This window comes from Nymphalis io, chromosome 22 (assembly GCF_905147045.1).
Source record: "Nymphalis io chromosome 22, ilAglIoxx1.1, whole genome shotgun sequence".
NCBI classification, from domain to species: Eukaryota; Metazoa; Arthropoda; class Insecta; order Lepidoptera; family Nymphalidae; genus Nymphalis; species Nymphalis io.
This window is the reverse complement of record NC_065909.1, coordinates 8,361,234-8,381,246: the sequence shown is the minus strand read 5'-3', so window position 1 is coordinate 8,381,246 and position 20,013 is coordinate 8,361,234. Positions and strand designations below refer to the sequence as shown.

Genomic DNA, 20,013 nt, shown 5'->3' with positions numbered 1-20,013 from the left:
ATTTAACCAGATAAAAGTAATATTATTTTAGATATGACATCGAACACGAAATCGAAAATAATAAAAGAAGAATAGAATTAAATCATTCATCTCATTAATAATGAAAAACATCCAATAAAAAATACAATTATAAAACGGGTAACTGAAAAAATAAATCGTCTCACCGAAGAATTAATATTGCCGTGTCTTCTGCTTAATAGTAATATTATTGAAATAAACTTGAACATAATTGAACTTTCATAATTGGTGATACTGATTTTGATAAAGGGATAAAATATGTGATCTTCACTTGGCTTGTGGCTTGCATATATCCATACTGAACGTGACAGAATGTACAGTACCTATTTATATTTGCTTAATATGCCTAAATAATAAATACTCTTTACCGCCATCTTGTCGGTTTTTAGTGACACATCAAAGTAAAATATGGCAAATGTTTGCGTTAACTGTTCGCATTTGCGCTACTCATTTTATTAAGGATTCATTCCATTATTTTGAGAACAAGGCAACATTTTGAAAATTTGTGAGTTCAAAGATCATAAGCTTGTACGAATATAGACCGATTGATCCTGGCACAATTTGATGATATCGTTGAATTAGACCAATATGGATTTAATTGGATCAACTTTGTTGCTAAAAATATAAATAAAACATTAAATTTTGACATTAAAACAGATTTTTTTAAATGAAAAAAGTAAAAAAAAAAGTCAATTATTCTTGAAATTTATTTATGTTTTGTTAAGACACAGTATACATCAAGTATTTGAATATGATTGGAAATATATGAGGAATATTTATTGAAAATCCTTATATTATATCTTGAGTAATGAAAATAATCATAACGATTATAAACGTCGATGATTATTTTCTAAATTGCAAGTGAAACACCACGCCAACCATTACATTGTCTTATATAAATCATTGTAATACTGATTTTAATATAATGGCCGGCTTTAAACTTATTAAAAATAAATAATTAAAAGTAAATCTTGTAGTTTATCTATCTTTCTGTGACAGTTTCAGTTCAAAATAAGATGGCGGAATTTCAAACACTATTTTTATTTACACCTCACTAACTATTCAGATAATAAATAAAGCAATAAATATAAACAGTCAAATCTTATTAAATGATTCTAAATCTATCTTACTTTATATAATGCTAAAATAGAGTAACAATTTTGCTTTTAAATGCACAGATAACGAATAATCTAAATGCAAATTAGGGCTAACATTATTTATAAATGCAATTACTGACATGTTTTTGCTGTATAGAAAACCACAGGCGTAATGGTTAAATATTAATCTACAAAATATATAAATAACCAAAGCATTGAAAAAATATTAAACTATTTCATTCAACCTACTCAATTCCACACTTAAATATCACTTTATAAAATTCCGATTGGCGCCATTTTGTGACGCTAAGCCGCCATTTTGAATACATTTGTACTGACATACACCGATATAAAAATGACAAACAATCGAAAATGGAAGACAATTTACATTGGTCTCTACTCAAGTAAAGATAGCTTATTTTATTTATGTTGGCACTAATTTTAAAGTGGACGCGTAGTCCAAAATGCATCGATATGTGAAAGCGAAATATGTTGATATGACTTTAACTATTATGAGTTAAGGATGTAATTTATCGATAAAGATAGTTTTTCGGTTCCTCTGCGATCGGATGCGTGCAAGTTCCCAAATGCTTCTGCTGGACGAGACTTCTGTAAGAAAACAAAAGGTTTACTATATACATATATCTAAAACTTAATATCAACTAATATATTTCATTACTAAGAACATTAGATGCGTTCTTTTACTGGGCTAGTAAAAATGCTATTTTATAAAATATTTACAAGAAATAGTGTAAATCATTACGAACCGTGATCGGCAATTCTCCATCTCCAAGAAGCAACGGTTGGAGTAAGTCTTGTCATCGGTACCACAGACGGGATCGTACTCCGGAGGGCACACACGTGCACAACCCGAGTACTGGAAGCGCGAGAGACAGCGCTTGAGTGGTACCACGAAGACGTGCTTCCTAAAAAATACATCACATTTTTATGATCTCCTGGTTCTTGATACATTGAATCTAAGCAAAGCTTTTCATATCTATTTGCAAATGGATCGCCTTATAAATAAATGTTTTCTAATGAAACATTATATTTCAATTTTGAAGTAAATTATGAATATTTTTAGGATAATATAGACGGACGATAAAATGGGCCGTTAACAAAACACAACAATACTAATTATGGCTGTTTGGTGGTAGAATATCTGATGAGTAGGTGGTACCCAGTGGGGCTTGCACAAAGTCCTATCACCAAGTGAAACACACCTAGTGTAGACATTTTGGTAAGAACTGGACTCGTTTATAATGCTACATAATCAACATACCCACAATTTTCCTTCTTCATTATACATTCATTTTTGTAGAATCTGTTATCGGAACCGCATACAAAAGCCGGAGTGTCTGGACACTCTTCGTGACAGAGTGCTGTTGTCCTGCAGTGTGCTGCAGAAACTGAGACAACGTGTTGACCACACGTAAGTTTACGAAGTTCGCATTCAGATCTGTGTATTAAAAAAAATTATCACAAATTTTCGCCAAGTATATAACACTACAGACTTTTTTGGTATGAGTTATTGGTTTTGTACGTAATTTCAACTGATAGCGAAAACCAGATGTTTATTTTTTTAAATGTCCTATAATATAATGTTAAAATTTTAAAAATTATGTAATTACGTAGTAGAAATAAAGAAGAAAATTGTAGCAGTAGCTACAATACAATTTAACATTTTAATACACTCTAAAAACTCTTCGTAGTTATATTGTTTTCTATTATTTAAATCATTTACAGACGTAGCCCAACTTTCGGAATTCGAACGAAGTTACGAGGGGTTTTTTGCTTAACAGAAGAGAATACTATTGTTATATTGAACAAGAAAATAGCTTACTTGTAAACATTCCCATCGGATCCACAGAGAGGTTGTTCCAGAGCGTTATCACAGTTTTCAGGACAATCAGTCTCCATTCGAGGCAGCAATGTGCAGTTACCAAAGTGCGCGAGCTGGACTCCTTTACTGTAATACACATATATTAAATTATACATATCCAATAATATTAAGTCAGATAAATATATTACATAGGTAATTAATTCTAAATTCAAATTTAAAAATTACAATAATAGATATAATTACAATCATGAATCAAAACGGGTTGAATTTATTTGAAAATTAATTAGCATTTATTTGCAATTTGATTGATTAGTTTTTTGATTCATAAAAACAATACTAAATTAGATTTCATGATATATTGATGATGTAATACGGATACAAAACTCACAGGCAAGTAGCGACCTTCAAGAGGCAAGGGTTGGTGTACACGTTGGCATCAGTACCGCAAACCGGGTCGAATTCACTGGGACACTTCACTTTGAGGCACTTACTCATCTTCGACTTACATTTTTCCATGTCGACCTTCTTCACTATCTTCCTGTTGCTAACTCTGTAGCAATTTGTGTAATAAACCAATAATTAATTTTCCTAGAAATGCTTTAAATTTTATACATAAATAAATTTATGAATAAATATATGTTTAGGTGTACTAAATTTTGTTTTTTTTTTTCGCCAAGATATCTCAAATGTGATCCTGTGTTCTACGCGAATTTTAGCTGAAGATCGTAGAATCAAATTGGGACAAGCAGTGCTCATTATTTAGATGTTTGATTTTTGTTTATATTTATCTTGAGCTTAGCGGTGAATAACAAAATCGTGGAGAAACCTAAATGTAGGTAAGTATATGTATATACCAACCAATATACCCGCAATTGAGTAGCACTACATAAGAAATTTCAAGCCGACTCCTCTCACATATTCGAACAGCAGCCACAGTCCAACAGTGAGAATTCCAATTTACTGTTACTTTAATTCTTTAGCAAAATTTAAGTTTGTTTTAATGAAAACAAACATATATACTTACCCACAATTAAGCATTTTCATCTCACAGTCGTTCCTATAAATGTTTTCATCAGATCCACAGACCAGCTTCTCCTTCTGGCCAGAACAATCGGTAGGACAGGAATCACCCCCTGAAGTGCGTTCTTGGGATACACAAAATGCCATTGGTACTTCGAAGACGTGTTTGCTGAAAATATTAAAAAAAAAACAATTTAACAAAATCATACTACTATCGTTGAAATTGAATTATTGATTTTTATATTTTGTGTACCGATTTAATCAGTTTTATATTATAATTGACCTTAATTCCATTAAAAAATCGCCTTTTGTCTCTTATGTTAAAAGTTTAAGCTTGTACAAAAATAGATAAAGTAATCTTACAGAAATAAATTTTAATTTTCTAACTTATCTTTTAAATGCCCCACGTATTAAAGTTTTTAATTATAGAATTACAGTTTAATTGTATTAAATCTATTTACATAACAAATATGATTCTATTAGACGATGATGTAAATATAAAAAATACATTTCGTTTGCTACAATACTTACCCACAGTTAGTTGCCTTCATTCTACAAGCATTCGCGTATAGCTTCCCATCGGAACCGCAGGTTGGTCGAGATGCTCTCCAGCAAGATTCGCGACAGTGACGTGTAGTTTGACAATGTTTCTTACTTGTTCTTACTACGCCTTGCCTGAAAAATGTCTATGTATTAAACATACTTGTACATACTTAAACGAAGTATAATAAGCTCAACGCCGGCCCGTTAAGTGAGAGGAGCAATCGCTCCAGGCGCCAGATAGTAAGGGGCGTGAAAATGTCAAAAACAATTTCCAAGAGTACACAAGCGTTATTCGATTTATATATATATATATATATATATAGGCCTCTGCATCTTTGACAGATGATTTAAGCGGCATCGCGAAGGCACTTGCGTTCATGACTGAAAAGACCAATGCGAGAGAGGATCCTCCGGCCGCACTTCCGACAAGTGTATGCGCCCCCAGATGGGCGGGGGTTTGAAGCCCGCTCATAACGTCTAGTGCGTTTTTCTTTTAGTAGTTTAAACCAGTCATTGTCATGCTTTGATTGACCTTCGTGAATAAGGCGTCGCCACTTGGCACGGTCCTCTGCCAGTTCCTCCCATCGATTGCTAGGGATGTTAAACGCAACCATATCACGCTTAGCGCAATCTTTGTAACGGAGCATAGGCCGCCCAACAGACCTCTTTGCATCCACAACCTCTCCCAGTAGTATTTGCCTTGGAAGACGGGTCTGCTCCATTCGATGCACGTGTCCCAGCCACCGTAACCGTTTTTTTTTTAGAATGGCCATGATGCTAGGCAGCTGTGCCTTGCCTAGAACAGACTCGTTTGTCACGCGATCCTGCCATGTGATGCCCAGAATGTTCCGAAGACAGCGCAAGTGAAATGTGTTTAGTCGGCGTTCTTGTTTTGCGTACGTTGTCCACGTTTCTGCTCCATACAAGAGTGTGCTTAGGACACATGATTGGTAAACAAGCATTTTCGTTTTTACCGTAAGGTGTCTGTTATCCCAAGCCCTTGAACAGAGCCTCCCGAACATAGAGGCTGCTTTGCCGATGCGGAAGTCGATCTCTGCATCAAGCGAGAGATTGCTTGACAAATGCGACCCAAGGTAGCAAAATTTGTTAACCACCTGTAAAGGTGCGCCGTTAAGCAAGATGACTGGTTGCTCTAAACATCCTTGCGCTAAAATAACGGTCTTCTTGCAGTTTATGGACATTGAGAAGAGGTCGCACGCTCTGGCAAATTTGTCCATTAGACTCTGGAGTTGAGCTTGGTCATGAGCAACGAAGGCAGCGTCGTCAGCGAAGAGGAGACTATCTACAAATAGGTCCTCCCTGTAGCGTTTGGACTTGAGCATTGAGATGTTGTACAGCCTACCATCGGTTCGCGTGTGTAAGTGGACGCCTTGCTGTTCATCTCCAAAAGCAACCTTCAGAAGCACCGAGAAGAATATTCCGAACAAGGTGGGGGCCAGTGCACAACCTTGACGAACGCCACGGCGTACGTCGAATGGCGTGGATGCGTTGCCATTGTGCAGGACGGTGACTTCCATACCTTCGTGGAACGATTGCACTATCCTTAGGAGTTTTGGGGGGCATCCAATTCTGACAAGAACCGAGTACAACCCCTCTCTGCTCACGGAGTCAAAAGCCTTATTTAGGTCTACAAATGCAATGACTAGGGGGGTATGTTGCTCCCTACACTTTTCTTGTAGCTGTCTGAGTGAAAATATCATGTCGACAGTTGACCGTTGGGACCTAAAACCACATTGTGCTTCAGGGTATACGCGGTCGGCGAGCCTTTGTAGTTTGCCTAAAATGGCCCTGGCAAAGGCTTTACCGACGATGCTAAGAAGAGATATACCGCGGTAACAGTTGCAGTCGCCACGATCGCCTTTGCCTTTATAAAGAGTGACGATGTTAGCATCTCGCATATCCTGAGGGACGTAGTTTTCTTCCCAGCACTTAGCCAGGTGGTTATGAAGGATGGGCAAGAGGCACTCAAGCTTGACGACTTCGGTGACAACGTCGTCTTTTCCGGGGCTCTTTCCGCATTTGAGCTTCTTGACGGCCAGATAAAGTTCCTCTACTGTGGGTGCAACGTCTAGCTCGTGCCAAGTTGCCAGATTCGGGACAAGCTCCATTGCTTCTGGCTGAATATCCACTGGGCGCGAGTAGAGCCCCTTGTAGTATTCTACCCATCTTGCCATCTGACGGGTGCTGTCTGTTATAACAGAACCGTCGGTTTCCTTGAGAGGTGCCGTCTTTTTTGGAGTAGGTCCAAGAGCTCTTTTGATGCCCGCGTACACCCCGCCAATATCCCCCGCGTTTGCGCACGCTTGGATGCTTTGGCAAAGCTCTGTCCAATACGCATTTACAAAGAAGCGCGTGCTACGCTGGAGTGAGGCTTTTGCCTTCGTGAGATCTTTACGCGTCGCATCGCAAGGGTTAAGGCGAAAATTTAAAGCGGCTTGGCGTTTCGAGTCAATCAAGGGAAGTAAGTGCTCCTCGTTTTCTTGAAACCAGTCGTAAGATTTTGCCTTTTGATATCCAAAAATCTTGCCTGCAGTGTCAGTGAGAAGAGACTTGACTTTTTCCCATTCGACTCGCGCTGATGCCGTACTATCCCAAGTTGCAACTTCTTCGCGGACGAGTTCCCCAAATGACTCCACTACTTCCATGTCACGAGTCTTGAAAAGATTTATCTTTTTACGACCGGGTGGCTTGGAAGAATGGACTCTTCTAGGGACAAGTCGGACTTTAGTAGCAACGAGGCTGTGATCGGTGTCACAATCGGCACTGTGAAACGCCCGCGTGTGGAGCGTTTCCCGTAGATCCCTCCTTCTTGTAAGAGCAAGGTCTAATTGGTGCCAGTGTTTAGATCGAGGGTGCATCCACGAGACTTTCCGCATCATTTTGCCTTTAAAAAAGGTGTTGGTAACACACAGCTGGTGCTTTGAGCAAAACTCCAACAGTCGTTGTCCGTTGTCGTTAAGCTTCCCTATGCCGTGTGCACCGAGGCATTCAGGCCAAGCTGATGTGCCCTGACCGACGCGGGCATTAAAGTCACCCAAAATATGCAGTCTGTCAGTTGGATTTACCCTGCGCACTGTCTCATCGAGCTGGCCGTAGAATTGATCCTTGGTCTCGGGTTTTGAACTAAGCGTCGGTGCGTAAGCGGAAATTAGCGTGACAAAGCCGCTTTTTGTGTTTAGACGCAAGACCATAATTCGCTCGGAAACGCCTACAGGTGTTTCTATGGCGTTGATGAGATGGTTTCGAACCGCGAAACCTACACCATGCTCTCGTGTTTCCAAGGAACTCTTGCCCTTCCAGTAAAAAGTGTAGTTAGCTTCACGCAAAGACCCTTCGTCTTCAGTTCTGGTCTCTTGTAAGGCTACAATATCAATATTGAGCCTTGTAAGCTCCACGTCGATACTGTAAGTTTTGCGCAGTTCTTGGGCGCAATCGGAGCTTCCGTAGGTGTTCGGGAAGCCTGTCCTCATCGTTCGGACATTCCATGTCGCAAAGCGCATGTAAGCAGCGTTGGTGTGGGTTTTGGGATTTATGTTCCTTTGAGCAGGTGGATAATGTCACAGCGTCAACGTCTAGCTGTAAGGCTTGTGTTCCGTTCACCCAGGCGGAACAAGTTAACGCTGAGGCGGATCAGTACCTTATTGATCGGGGGCTGCCCGACTTAAAGCAGGCGGTAACTGATCAATGGATCTACGATGGATCCTCCTACTGTCAAGAGTGGCCCCTGGCGTCCGCACTTACGCCTATTCGTGCTGACTTATAACCGGTGACTGCCACTCTCCGTGTTGTTTTCCACCTGCAAGACAGGTGAGCGAAGTGCCCTCTCCGTGGATGCTGCTACGCCTGGGCCTGGCGACTTTATGGCAACACGGGCTTGCCCAGTACCCATGCCACCCTCTCCTCCTCCCCAGCAGGATCCGCAGGAATGACGAGTCAATACGTGTGGTGCTGGTTTGGCCGCAGGTGACTGGCTTACGCCTAAACGGAGGCACCGCTCCGGGTTTAATATTAGTTTTCCTTCTTCTTTGGCGTGACGCTGGGATAATTTTGGGAAACAGCGTATCAAGGAGAGGGGTGAGGATATTGTGATCACGGAAGATACAGGAATGTGACACTAGTAGCTAGAGCAGTCCGGGGTCGCGTACCCGTAGTGATTCCAACCAGCTATCGGACAGATAACTGTTAGATCCACCCTCTGGACTAAATCAGTGTTATTCGATTTATACGTGTAATAATTATTAATTATATAACATTAACTGAAATGCCTACAATAGTATAGAACCTTTCCCTAAATTAGATGATAGTTGTACGCCTATACATAATCATAAGACCTCATATATATTTAGGGGATGTAAAAATGGAATAGAGTATATTTTAAGGTATGAAAAAGATAAATATAATTTATTATTGAGGCATTAAATAACTAAGAAAAAATATGAATACTAAATAATTTGTTCTTATATTTATATTACTACTAAAGTTTTATAGATTAGAACATTTAAGTTAATCGTGAAAGAAATAAAGCTATTAATTATATTAATTAAAAATAAAATTGTAGTATAGATAGGCGGACAAGCAAATGGGGGCCCTGATGGTAAGTGGTCACCAACGCCCATAGACATTGACATTGCAAGAAATGTTAACCATCGCTTACATCGCCAATGCGTCACCAACCTTGGTAGCTACGATGTTATGTCCCTTTAAGAAAAATGTAGATGAAGTAGAATATTTCCAACTTACCCGCAAGTAAGCAATTTCATTTGACAAGTGCTCTTGTAAACATTTCCATCAGATCCACATATGGGTCCATCAAATGGTGCCTGAGAGCAGTCGACTGGGCAGTTCTCTCTGTGTGCGCTGATGTTGTTACAAGCTCCCAAATGAGATAAACCGATGCCAACTCTATAAGTGTGAAAACGATGAACTATTTAGGAACATTTGAAACCATTATAGATGATGATCAGTTTTTAAAATTGTTAAAGAACTAACGGAAAATTTCTACGATCTATTTATCGAAATATTTTTAGAGAAATTCATACTTAAGTTTGAAAATCTTTATTCAATATTAAAGCATAATAATTTCTACGTAATAACCGTTAACGTATAATCAGAATGAAATAGTAATTAAATGATTTTAAGAATAATTTCTAGTTTTTAAATAAGTAAAATTGTTTTAAGCCTAATATTACGAATTTATCTTTGTATGGTAAAAATTTATGTTTTAAATTACATTATTGTATATGACATGTTTCAAATATAAAATAAAGATATTATTTGCTGGGGATGTTTTTGATATTTCTTTTGTTATATAATTAAGACTCTATGCAAATAATTGTAGGTTCATATTTCTATTTTGAATGAATTAAAAACATTGCCAATGTGAATTTATTATACCATAAAGATTCACTTTTGCTAAACTGGCAATAGCATATTGGTTTATGATGACGTCACATAGCCGATGCCTGAAAAGACTAATATAAATTAATAACGTCTTTAGGTTTTATTTTGTTGAATTAGTATATCTGCTATCCAACCAAAATTAATCCTCCTATATTATTTTTACATTAAATATATTAGTATCTATAATCTTACCTGCATATTTCAACTTGCAGCATACACCTATTAAGGTACGTGCGTCCATTGGTTCCGCAGACGGGATCCCGTTCACCCGTGCAACGATGTTCACATTTCGAGCCCTGTGCACGGGAGCAGGTGCCTTGATCTTGGGCTAACCTCACACCTGGAGTTGTAGATGTAAATAATTAATTATGATAACTGTCAAAATATGCACGAAATGAACGATGGGACCTTGATTGTGATGAAAATATATTGCTGCCCCATCGGATTATTAATGTACACTAATATCAACGCACACTTGTCCGCTATAATACCTCCCGCTCAATTGACTCTCTCCTGAATATACAATCAGCTCGAAATTGTCAAAAGGGCATTCAAATTATTTATTAAATATTGAAGCATTAATCTTGCATATTTATTGTTAAATCAAAAACTACCTGCAATCATGACTAGATTTAAAAACATACCCTTTCCGCAAGTTTTCTTTCTCATTTCGCAAAGTGAAGGGTAGATATATCCGTCTGTGGCGCATACGGGCTCTCCTTGCAGCGTCGGGCCACAGATTCGGGGGCAGGACGCGTCTCTTGCTCCATCACACCAGGATGCAGCTGAAAAAGAAATGCAATTTAAATATAATGTTGGAAGTAGAATTCTATTCTAATGGCCTTGCTAATAAAAGCTGTACCTACTTAATTATATTTTTAAAATAACCGACCGCCACGCACAGCCTAAGCCACGAAGTATAATAGGACGAAATTTTGCACAGTAATTCCTTATGGAATGTAGGTGAGCAAAGCAAGAATTTTTCAAAATTTATCTGAAAGTTCTCGCTTTTTGCATCCAATCAGGTCTCGTCACAATGACAATGACACGTATTCCCTCTGCAACACATGTCACTCCCTACTTGATATAATGTCGAGTGCGTGATTCTCTACATTATCCGATCAATCTAAAAATATGGCGAGCAAATCGTGTCAGATATATATTTACAAATAGCAACGCACTGGATAAGTGATGTAAACTTAATATTTAAAATGGAATGCTACTGGTAATTGATGATCTCATAAATTATACAATGACAGACAATAATTGAAGAAAGTATCATTAGAACCACTGCTGTCCTCGGGCTAAGCGATTAAATACTTTCACAGTATCATGTCAGATGAAATGGCATTACAATTTGGTTTTGTTGTAATATACATGCTCTTTACGATAATAGGGGATGAAATGAGTGAAAGAGATGACACTCTAAAAAGCAGTCCCGCTTAATCTATAGTAAAAGTTTTATCATATACGCAGTTATGTTTATACTTAATTAAAAGACAATAACGTGCGCCATCAGATAAAATTAAAAAATCTTCTATAATAATAAAAAAAAAACATGTAAAAACAAAGGCGTTAAATGCCTTTAAAGGCTTCTTTTTATTAAACAACTGCGTAGAGACACGCAACAGCCCCACATACAGATCTAAAACGATAAAACATCCCGGCGTGCCATGCATTGTATTCATGAGGCCATTAAAACGGCGAGAAATTGAAATAGTTCATTTATCTGGGGAATTGTTACGTTTTCATAAATTATTCATTTTGTTAACTTAGCTACACACCTAATATAGCTGAATAGAGAGATTGGCCAGTGGTTAAAACGCGTGGATTTTAAGCGAAGATTGCGGGTTTAAGCCCGCGTGTGATTATAATTTATCTTGTATTTGGCAGTGAAGAAAAATATCATAAAAAAATTACATTTTTCAGAAGAAAAGCTGCCATATTATGTTTATCGCGTGGCGAAATAAGCCCATCACAAAAGATTTTTACCTAGGAATGGAAAATTTATAGGTTGGATTAACTAGCAATTATGAGATATAAAAAATTAATCACGCTCATCGCCAGTTTGTTTCGCCAGGTCTGAAGTGTTTATTACAGAACCAGTGGTAGATTTATGACAGTCAATAAGTAAGTGTAACAAGTCTATATTGAATTAAGATTTTTGACTTTTGATACAAAATTAAGCGATGCTTGTCCTTGAACTCGTTCTAACCACTGGGCTATATAATAATATATATTTTTCATTTTGTCCGTAAGCTTATTCAGACTTGGATGTTAAAGGTTAAAATACGTAAAGTTGGAATTTAAGCGCCATTAAAGTCATCTCAGTATAAAGCAGCTATTGTTTGATAACACGAGATCCTTATAGAGGCGGTATCTGAGCAAATTGATAATGTCTCCCGACGCATTGTCCGTCTGAGGCCAATAAATACGCGATTAACATTTATTTAAATATCGAACAATAAATACCTATAAGTATGATGTATTTGATATCTCAAGGAATTTTATAAAATTAAAAATGTACGTCGACAACGTCGTACGTCGTACATTTTTTTGTACGTCATTATTATATTTTCATTACTTCATTCATTTGATAATAAAATCTCTACTTCATATTTTTTTCTGTGTATATTTATAAAACAATTATCTTTCTACAAAACAATTTAATGAGTTCAATCTATGTATGTTATTCGTGATAATGTCTTGTTAGGATTTTAAAAGTTCAAAGTATATTGTTATTATTTAATGTTTGTGTATTAAAACTTCTACATCGGAATTAAAACCTACTATGATATTGAGCAGAATTAACATCGAATTTATCGTAACGATTAATCAACAGGTTAAGCATATATTTACTATGAGCTTTCATATTATTAAAATATATATAGCTGTCACGGGATGCTCGACCAACGTAATCCATCTAAATTGAAGGACATTAAAATTATTAATAAATAAAGAAAACAAATAAATAAATATGTGGTAATTTAAATAAAAACAGTGTTTCGTTATTCAAATTTTAGTTAATATCTTGTTCTTATTATAATAATAATAAATAGCAAATAAGTATATAGTACACCCACCACGGCGTAGAGGGCTTCATAGCATAAGCATTAAGCTATCAGGGACAAGGAGTAGATTTTAGTAGAACTTCATAATCACATAATCAAAAAAAGTATTCAAAAGATAAATTTCAGATACATTTGTAATCATCGTATTTATCCACCTTTATATATTAAAATATTCTTATCACGCCAATTTATTATTATGGATGTATTATATTATTGAAGTAATGTTAAGTTAATTAGGTGTTAAGTTGTTTTGATTTAGTATAATTATTATGTGTTTTGCTTGTACGGGGATGACATAGTCAATCTGATGACTAAACTCCCAGGTAAAATAAAGGACAACGCCAACAACAAACAACGCCAGAAACCTTTAGTTAAATGATGAAATCAGCTACACTATGATATGGAAAGGTAATAAATCTTTATAAAGTAGTATCTAAAATGCATTTACAATAAACTGCATCGTGCAGAGCATTGCCCACAAGAGTAAGGACTTATAATAAATATTTATAATATATTTACCAATACTTGGCAACTAAGCAAAATTCTAGGACGATAAATTTATTTATATGTCTAGCAGGCCAGGTGTTATATAGCTTATTTACCTGACAACTTGTATGTACGATTTGATGATGATCAGTTGAGTAATAATGACATAAAAGCGTAATACACAAACTCATTTTTACATTTATATTATTAGTTAGGATTATGTGCATAACGTAACTATACATAAACAAACATATTTAGAATAATCAAAAGTTAAATCCATAAATGGTGGCAAGCATAAAGATCAATAGCGCAATCGTGGCCGTCTAACGATGTAAATGGATCAGTTTTGATCCTTTCGTCCCCACTTCTAACACAAGCTGTACGCTTAACTGGAGGGGTAAATAGGACATTCTTAAAAACTGGCATTGTTAGTATTCTTTATAATATAAAAAACAAAAAAGCTAGCAAGTAGCATCTTTAATAATTGGTTTTTACAATGCAGTACACAAAAATTGCGCCTTATAATATGATATAACCGTTGCTTAGCGGCTGTTAAGTTAAACACTGCAATGCAATTGTAAAATTAATACTATTTCGCTTTCTGCCATTAATGATTTGATATTAGAAAGAAGAAGACACAGCATTGTTTTACTTATCACCCAGTAAACAAGATTTATAAGTAAAGCCGTATATTATTTTTCACAACTGACAGAATCGTTAATTAACGCGAGACACCGCTAGATGTCGCTACACTACAAATTACTCTTCCTGTTAGGCGTAAGTGTTGAAATATATCGAAAGCTATATCGGTATTTAAACATAAAATCGATCCATTAATTTAGTTAATTCTGTAATATACAAATAATAAGGGCTATAAATAATATATAATTTATAATATAATAACGTATCATTAGAATAAATCTCTATCAAGAGTTATACATAATTATAATACTTTCTTACGTACGTTAACAAGAAACTGACAATAGTCCTTCGTTTATTAGTTTAAGCAATAATTAACCTTCTCACGATTGAAATAAAGTTTAAAGTTGCCTTAAACAATAAATACTAGACTAGCATTCTCAAAAAGTGTTTATTTCAAGGAACAGTTTTTAACGCCTGTTTCATGTCCCCATTGAAGTTAGAAAATGGCTTGCGGCGCTCGCGGCGACGAGGGAACTCCATTAGTACAGCGATCTACAGGTTTGTGAAGGTACAGTGAGACGCGAATACGGGGTAGAGTTTTGCATTTGTCGGTAAAGTTTGGAAATTTAATTAACTACAAAATTTATTAACTATTTTATTTTAAATGAATAGAGACTTTTGTTTAATTAAATTTATATGAGAAAAATATTTGGTATAATCAAATAACTTAATAAAATAAACTGTTATGTTGTATATATTATAAACAGATGCCTATTATCTATTATATAATATACATATAATGTTTTAACTAAATGTTAAGGAGCAGCTTAAGTTAACGCCGCTGCAGACCTGCCGCCGAAGAAGACCGGGGAGAAGAAAGAGGTGCTATGCGCACCTTCTTCCTCCGCCGCAATAGGCGTCGCCGGGACTAGGGGAGTTCTCAGTACCCTGGTAATCCCCCTAAAGGATGGAGGCCTGCATAAACAGGCCTTCCGTCAGAGCGTCACGGTAGCATGCGCAAGCGATCTCGCGGCACTCCTCGTGAAGACGGAAAGGGTACCGCTGGTTTTTTAGTGGGTATGCCGATGTTCGGGGTGCACTCGGCGCCTCGGACATTGGCATACCTAATAATTAATATATATATATATATATATATATATATATATATATATATATATATATATATATAAATTATTATTAAGTTAAAGAGTTTGTTTCTATTTTTAGATTCTAAAATATAAGATAATTCTATGCGGATGTAACGACGGTTTAATTATTATATTCGTTTTATTAAATCGGTATGATACTTGTATCACTTTGAAATAAAGAAATTCTTTTATTCTGGGTTTTCCCGTTCACGTATATACTGATGTAAATTCTTGGAAAGTAAATTCTCGGTAGAATACAATTATTTGTCAACTGTCTTCAACGGTTCTCAAGTTAATGCCGTGCATAGCGTTCCGGATTCCTGCTAAATGCGTTTACTGTGTGTTCGAGTTTAATGTGATTTATTAAACTAGATTTTTTTAATGGTGCCAACATTGCAGTCCTCCATTATGAATGGCAAAATTTTTCTAGTTAAAGAAATTTTGTATTTATAACAGCTTTATTATTATAACCATTTCTTGCGGTGTATACATCTTTATTTTATAATTTCGCCATTTCTAAACTTCTGTAACTAAAATTAACTTTTAAAGCAAATTTTACTTCAATATGTTTCAATAATTTTTGAGTTACATTATGTAAGTTTATTTTTCGATTAATTAAAATCTATTATGTATATAAGTATGTATATAATTAGATATGTATATATTTCTTGTATTGATATCTCCACAGACGTGATGTCCGTGCTTTTGATGTATCTGGTCTTTAATTTGTTTTAATATTTCATTTTGATGACAGCCTTCTACGTTTCATGATTAAAATTTTTGACGTGGTACAGTCCTGTTCACTACTTCATTGACTCGCAATGTGTGCCAGTTGACTTCCTTGAATGATTTTAGTATGTATAGTAACTTAAGTCAAAGAAAAGTGAGCGCACTCGTGTTTGACAATTAAATATGTAAAGTTCCCTTGGTACCCAAAATTATCCTTTATAATTTTGTCCTATTGTAAAGCCTAATCGCCAATAAAAAATCGTAATAACTTTGTTAGTGATCAATACCTGGTAAAGACCCCGAACCTCAGAGCCTTATAAGCTAGTAACCAGACCACCGGGGCATTCAAGGCCATCAATCAATATGACAAACTGTAAGAAACCGCGAATTAAACCGCAGAGCATTACTAGTTAATAAAACTAAGATGTTATGTTCCTTGTGCCAGTAGTTGAAGTGACCTACTCAACATTCAATACGGAACACAATACTAATAAATATTGCTGTTTATCTGTTCGGCGGTAGAATATGTGATGGTACCTATCCAGACGGGTTTGTCTCTACCATCAAATATATTATATGTACTTTTTAGTAAATAGTAAAAAAATCTATATAGTTTCCTTTTATAAAATATCTAGCCGACTTTACGTTCACATTGTGTTATCTAAAACGATAAAGTTTTTCAATTATTTGTAAAGTTTAAAATAAATTTAAATCAAGAGTGCCTTTTAACAGGCGTTGCGTGTTCTACGTTGTTTTAATGTCGGTTTGTCCTTGGCGTTTTAAGATTAAGGACATTTGAATAAAACTATTTTAACCGACTTAAAAAGTGGGGGATGAGTTCTGTTGTATTTTTGTATGATTTTGTAAAGTAGTAGTTTTATTTAAATTGAAATTACAGACTGTAAGTGGCTTATGGCTGGGCTAAGGCCTCCTTTCTTTTTCTGAGAAGAAGGTTTTGAGCATCATCTACCACGCTGTTCCGATGAGGGTTGGTGGATACACGTGACAGGTTTATCATGTTTTCCTTCACCGAGTACCAGATAAATTACAAACACAAATTAAGCAAATTCAGTGGTTTTTAATTTTAATTTTATACCATGTAGAACTAAGAACATTCTTAACAGATTCCAATGGTTCTTGTAGTCGATAATTTATTTGTGATGTTTCAAAGATTTACTGGTTTCGTTGAAAATATAACCATATAGAAAATAAATACAGTAAGTGCATTTCAATCCTTGGATTTTATATTATTAGTAAAGAAGCTAAACATCAATAAATAATTTACGTATAATGAAACCAAGCCAAATATATTATCGACTAAATTATTTGATAAGCCCTTCGTGTTACTTTATCAAATCTAATATCAATTGATCCATTCATCTTAACCCTATCAACCTTGAAGTGTGAATGGAATGGGGTCATATCCCTATTTAAACACAGAGTGCATGTGCAGCGTGAAATATTATTATTAATACTACTATGAATATTCAAATTAATAATAATATAGCAATAATCAAACTGTTTTTTTAGATTAACGAAGATGTAAAGAAGCGAAAATATCCCACCGTTATAAATTGGCTCTTAAGGATAAGTCTGGGTTTTACTGGTGGTAGGTCTTTGTGCAAGCTCGTCTGGGTAGGTACCACCCACTCATTAGATATGCTATCGCAAAACACCAGCACTTGGTATTTTTGGGTTCCGGTTTGAAGGGTGAGTGAGCCAGAGTAATTACAGGCACAAGGGATATAACATCTTAGTTCCCAAGGTTGGTGGCGCATTGGAGATGTAAGCAATGATTAACATTCCTTACAATGCCAATGTCTATGGGTGTTGGTGACCACTTACCATCAGGTGGCCCATACGCTCATACGCCTACCTATACTATAAAAAAAGTTGGGTAGGAACGCTCTGCAAGCTTGTAATTAAATGTACTTTCATAATCACCTATTGAGTAGTTTAGTCGTGAAAGCTTAACAAACAAATAAAGAATGACTTTCAATATTAGTTAGGATTGCGAAAGTGCGTTTGCGGTTTTTATCATGGTCGAACAGGTAGACAGTTTTTAATGGGATAATATTTTTTGTCTTTAATTAGCTCATGAAAGCAGATGAGCAAAAAGGGTACTTGGCTATATAGCATAAGCTGGATGCTGTTCAAGAATAGACAGCGCTTTAAAAATAATAATAACTCCTTGGTATTCAAATAATACATTTCTTGTGCCCCCAATTAGACTAACTTGCTCACTTTTCAAACTTGCTCACGTTTCAGTATTGATGCTTAGCTAAAAGATAAATGATGTATTTGTCCCCCAGACGCCAGAAAATCAGTGGTAGGTCCGGTAGGATTTCAATCATTCACTAAATATGTCATGAAATAGGATAAAGGTTTTATAATTTTTCATAAAAAAATTGATAACTTAAACATTGATAACTTAATTAATATGCAAGGCGAGTGGGTGAAGCGAAAATATGCAAATATTTCTATCCCCTCTCATCCCATTCATGAGAAAGAGCTAGCAATATCTTAGAGGTAGGTTTTGTGTAGAATGGATTCGATACCAATTTAAAATGTACTGGGAGACCATAATCTTATTTTGTAAGGTAATAATTTCAGAACATTTAAACCGCTGTTTTGCTTTAAAGTAAAAATAAATTTGCAATGTTAAATCAACGAACACACGTACACCATTTACTTTTATGGATTCCATAATAAGCCGAGATAATTTATGGATTCCTTAGAATCATTATACCATAAAAGCTAATGATTTAAGGATTTCACTGGTCACAGGGTTGTTCAGGTAAAGTGTGAACAAGCAACTTGCAACCCAAGCGGTTAAAAAGTGATTCGAAATTATTTTAAAATAAATTATTTAATACAATAGCGTACTAGCCGTTTTTACAATAAAATAAACTTTTTTCACATGAAGATATTAATAAACACTTTTATTGAATAACTTAATAAGAAATAATTGTAAGAACGCATACAAAACAATTATATTGAGTAAGTGAAATATTATATTGATGATTTTGATTAAGATAAACTTGTAAAACAAAGTTTACATTCATTAAATTTTATATTTAGTTACGTTTTCATTGATTTAAAAGTCTTTATTTGTTAATTTTAGTTGTGTGTATTTCAGATTTATGTTTTCATTTTAATAACGATGGCAACCCTGGCTCAAGAATCGTTATTAAGTACTCGTAAAAATAAATGAAACAAAAACTTTAAAAACTTTTTTAACTTTAAAACTCAAAATCACTTAAATTATAACTACTGTTCGTTAAGACGTCATAAAAGATGTACTCGTAATACAAAACGTTCTTTGCATTTAAAATTGTATTAATATTAAGAATGTAAAATAAAAATTTAACAACGCGGTGGTTAGTGTCTGCCAGGCGCCATCTTGTTTAAGAGACGTCATAAACTTTATATTACTTGCAAAGGTAACAATACAACACCTTATTTGTTAGAATTGCTTTGTTGATTTTTTATTATAGTCAGGCATAACAAATGGACCACCCGATGATAATTGGTCATAATCGCCCATAAACATTTGCACTGTAAGAAGTAATAACCATCCCTTACATAGCAATTGCGACACTAACAAAACGGGCTTGCACAAAGCCCTACCAATTTTAAAAGCATTACTCTCATTACTTGGAGTTGAGTAGAAATGATGTCAATGACCTCTCTCTTTTGTAATTGAGGACCTGTCAATGTCAAAGTCAATGTCAAATGTGGAAATAATGGAGTCGATTGAAGATTATCCGGTCACAAGTACAATTGTAAACAATGTTGACCCAGCAGTGTGATTTCTATTTCACCGTCGCACGTGAAAGTAACGTCTTGTGTGGCATGCAAATTTATTTTATATAAAGCGGTGTATGGACGTAACGATAGTAAATACTGTATTCAATGTTAGTGTATCCTTCAATTATTAGGAATCTCATTAATAATATGTTTAAGTTGTATCCCGAACTTGTACATCATCATCG

At 35.4% G+C, this 20,013-nt stretch overlaps 1 protein-coding gene across 1 annotated transcript in view; it reads right to left on the bottom strand.

Moving 5' to 3' along the window:
- Positions 1–736: 736 nt before the first annotated feature.
- Positions 737–20,013, bottom strand: part of LOC126777197 (agrin) — an 81,333-nt gene continuing 62,056 nt past the window's right edge. Inside the window, exons 3-12 of the mRNA XM_050500170.1 lie at positions 10,587–10,727; positions 10,135–10,282; positions 9,283–9,444; positions 4,510–4,653; positions 3,983–4,147; positions 3,347–3,508; positions 2,959–3,084; positions 2,398–2,574; positions 1,883–2,041; positions 737–1,724 (exon numbers count right to left, since the gene is read on the bottom strand). Of these exons, the coding sequence (XP_050356127.1) occupies positions 1,646–1,724; positions 1,883–2,041; positions 2,398–2,574; positions 2,959–3,084; positions 3,347–3,508; positions 3,983–4,147; positions 4,510–4,653; positions 9,283–9,444; positions 10,135–10,282; positions 10,587–10,727 (1,463 nt within the window). The 3' untranslated portion in view covers positions 737–1,645. The remainder of the gene's footprint in view (positions 1,725–1,882; positions 2,042–2,397; positions 2,575–2,958; positions 3,085–3,346; positions 3,509–3,982; positions 4,148–4,509; positions 4,654–9,282; positions 9,445–10,134; positions 10,283–10,586; positions 10,728–20,013) is intronic.